General features: G+C 24.4%; 1 protein-coding gene across 1 annotated transcript in view; it reads right to left on the bottom strand.

The window, feature by feature from the left end:
• Positions 1–3,462: 3,462 nt before the first annotated feature.
• Positions 3,463–3,811, bottom strand: part of LOC105626485 (odorant receptor 4-like) — a 2,660-nt gene continuing 2,311 nt past the window's right edge. The window contains exon 4 of the mRNA XM_012207786.1: positions 3,463–3,513. Within this exon, the coding sequence (XP_012063176.1) occupies positions 3,463–3,513 (51 nt within the window). The remainder of the gene's footprint in view (positions 3,514–3,811) is intronic.

Raw genomic sequence — 3,811 nt, 5'->3', positions numbered from 1 at the left:
GGTATTATTGTAATCTCCGGATTGATGTACAAAACGAATTGCATAACCGCCAAAAAAATAAGACACCGCGGCAAGTATATTGATACTAATCATGACATTAGAATAGAAATGTGATATGTTAGCTTTGATTGTCATCACATACAAATGCTGATCAGTATCAACGCATTTACGCCAATCATTGTCCATAGCAGCGAGAAGTTGATGAAGAACTCTGTAACTCTTGTCTATTATTTTAATTGGACAAATGTTGAGATAGATATAATAATATAAATGTAATATAATTTTTGTAAAATTCTATAAATCGTTACTCAAATTAGGGATTTGAAACTAGAAATATCTGAGATACACATGTATTGTTTAGAAAACCTAATTGATAGCAAGAAATTAATAATTTTGTGTCTTAAACGAGTAGGATTAGCCAATGTTTGCAGTGACGCCTATCTTACCCACGATGTATCCAAATACTGGTTATTTTAAAAATTATTAAGCTGAAAGATAAAGCTGCTGATAAACTATCAACGAGATCTGAAAGCTGGCTGATCTTGAAGTGTTCGAGTACATATCGATATTGATAATATTGTAAAATCAGTATGCTAATCAATATGTTAATTAGCCAATATGAGATGGACATTCCCGGCCACACACCAAGTAATTGAAGACCGATCTTCAACACCGGACTAATGGTACTTGTGATTGTCATTCGTACACAGTATTGAAATCGCGAGGAAATAAAGATTAGCACATTTATGCGACACTTCGGTTTGAGAAAGATCTGAAAGAGCACCAGCAGTTTCATCAATTGCAACCCCATGCAGTACATCCCCACTCACATAATACATCAATCGTCACATATTATGCAGTATAGCAAATCAAGATAAAGCTTATTATTTATACAAATATCTTATAATTGTTTCTGATGACATTTCAGCAATGTAATGCCTGCAAAGTAACAAAGTAAAAAAATCAAACTTATAAATTTTAAATAAACAACTTGATACGTAATTATTAACATTTTTTGCAAACGTGTCTCTTAGCAACGCGATACTAATGAAAAGAAACAATATGTCCCATACGTTCTGTACATCGTAAAAATCGTTAAATACGTGGCAGAACAATGGTAATTACATATTAGATTCCATTCTATGAGAACGGAACTACATTATATTCATACAGTTCTACCTCTGGTTTTAAAAAGATAATTTGAGGGGAGAAACATATAGATGGCATATAGTGAAGTATAATTTCCTTTAACGATTTTATTAATATTATCATGCACAGAACTCGCTTAAGAAAGAAAATTTGAAAGTAAAAAGGAGATATTATAAAGATTTAATTTTAAATATAGCTGTATGTCTCTACTGAATGCAATTTTCTGATAAAGGTTCAGTACTCTAAAATATCCATCGTATTTCATAGCAATATCTTTTTTATGAAAAAATAAACAATGTAATTTTTATAATATAAAATAATAATAATATACAAAAACAAAAAATTAGTATATATATTAATTGCTTTATTATAAAATGTAATTTTTAATTTATATAATTTATTAATTAATAAATAATAAGGGAATTAATAATTTAATTTTGAATTTATTATCAATATTTTTTTACTAATTAGCTTATATTATCTATGTTGTTTCAACAAATATACAAAAAATCCAAAGAAAGTAATCGTCGAAACAATAAATATATGGAATTAGTTGAATGTCATACTATTATTTGAGAATTTCGATTAGAATTATTTCGGTTTTCTTAAAAATCTAAAATAATTAATAATTTCGATCCATTCCAAATGATATCTGCCCAGCTCAGTGCACAGTTTATAAAACTAAAAAAAAAATGTGTAAAAACAAAAATTGCATATTAATATTAAGATTTGTTTTAACCGAAAATATAATTATTTCTATTAATTAATTTATTCTTGTTAGTTTAATTTTAAATTATGGAAAAATAGAAATAGATAAATTATTTTTAAAAAATTTGAATTCCTAATAAGATCTCTTTTGAGAATGACGCCATAGCAAGAAATGATTGTCAATTAGACAACCATCAAATCATCGTTGTTGAAGTAACGTCAAAATTATCATATCAATATCAATTCAATGAGTTCTTCGTTAGGACAGAATCTTTTTATTACATCTGAGATTTCATATAACAAGAATATAAATTTTGAAACTTTATTAAATAATGATTATTCGTTAAAATTTATTTTTGACATTATTAATGCATTCTTGTTTACACAAAAATAATACATCCAAATAAAAAAAAAAACATTTAACCGCGAAATACAATTTCTTACATACCACTGATTTTCGATAAATTTATAAATATCATAAGAAATTTGAATGTAAAATTGTTTTTCAGTTTTAATAAACTGTATGGATTAATCAAAGTAAACAAATATATTCTTTCTTATAACTTAAAGAAAAATATATTAATTTAATAATACCAATAACGAAACTAATAGGAGTTAGCATAATAATTAGAGTGCAATAATATAATTGAAATTAATATTTATATATTTAATTTTATTTAATATTTTATATATTTAATTTTGTTTTATTTATTTATATAATTTTATTTTGATTTGATATTGCATCACAGAAATTCGTACATTATATTATATCGATTAGACAATTTATCCTAAAAACTAATAATATCAAATGCGTCTTTTAAATAATTACTTTGTTCTAATTATTTGATAAATAAGTTTTATTCTTATTGCCGATATTAAAAATAGTAAAGATTAAGGATACTGGAAACTAAAAAATGAAAAACAAAAATATATGAAAAAAATAGTAAAGAATTTTAATAAAGTTTGAAATCTTTATGTTAATCTGTTTTAAGAATATAAAAAATTACATATTTGTAATGAAATAATTGACGAATATTTTGAAATTTCAACGATGTATTGTTATTTCAGAAATGTCAACATTATATTCAATAAATATTAAATATTGTAAAGAATCTTTCTCGATCGAATTGACAGATATTAAGAAATATAATGGTACGAAGCAAATATATTTTTATTGTTAAAAAAGTTATATGCAATGGAAAAAGCATTGAAAAAAATCGAGCATTCTATATCGACTGAACATTCAAAGGTTAATAACAACTAAAAATATATATACAAAATATATGAGTTACTAAAGTGAAAAATCAATCCATTTAAAATAACGCATGCAGGGATGTAGTTTTAAAATATTATTACAACAAAGTACTCAAACATCAGCAATTATTGAGTTCAAAAGGAAATTTATTTGTATAAAAAAATTGCTAGAAAGTAAAATTGTAATCTTCAGTTAGAAAAATAAAACAAATTATACAGTTGACTAAGAAGTAAAATACTAAAGTAATTATTATTAACAATAATTATTATTAACAATATCTCTATATTAACATTTCAAACTAATGACACTGTACGATTTTATTAAATTATTGTATGTATTAATATTAATTATTAATACATTGCATGTAAGACAGATACATATGATGCTGATGCTTTTATGATCTAAAAGAAATTTAGAAAATTAATTTACAAACATATGTACGTACAGTAAGGAGTAAAAATAAGATCTTTTTTTGAAGTAAATAGATGTAAATAAATGCGTCATCTGTGACTTTTAATATGTGCTTATCTACACCTATCTACTCCAAAAAAAAGACTTCACTTTTGCTCTTCAGTACATATATTATATATATATATATATATATATATATATATATAGTCGGTGGTGTTGTTAGTTAGTTCGTTACTAGTAGTAGTGACGACTACTAACTACTAGTTAGTATAGACGTACGACATCTAC

This window comes from Atta cephalotes, assembly GCF_000143395.1.
Source record: "Atta cephalotes unplaced genomic scaffold scaffold00005, whole genome shotgun sequence".
NCBI lineage: Eukaryota > Metazoa > Arthropoda > Insecta > Hymenoptera > Formicidae > Atta > Atta cephalotes.
Note: the sequence above shows the minus strand (reverse complement) of the source record. Positions and strands in the feature narration are given on the sequence as shown.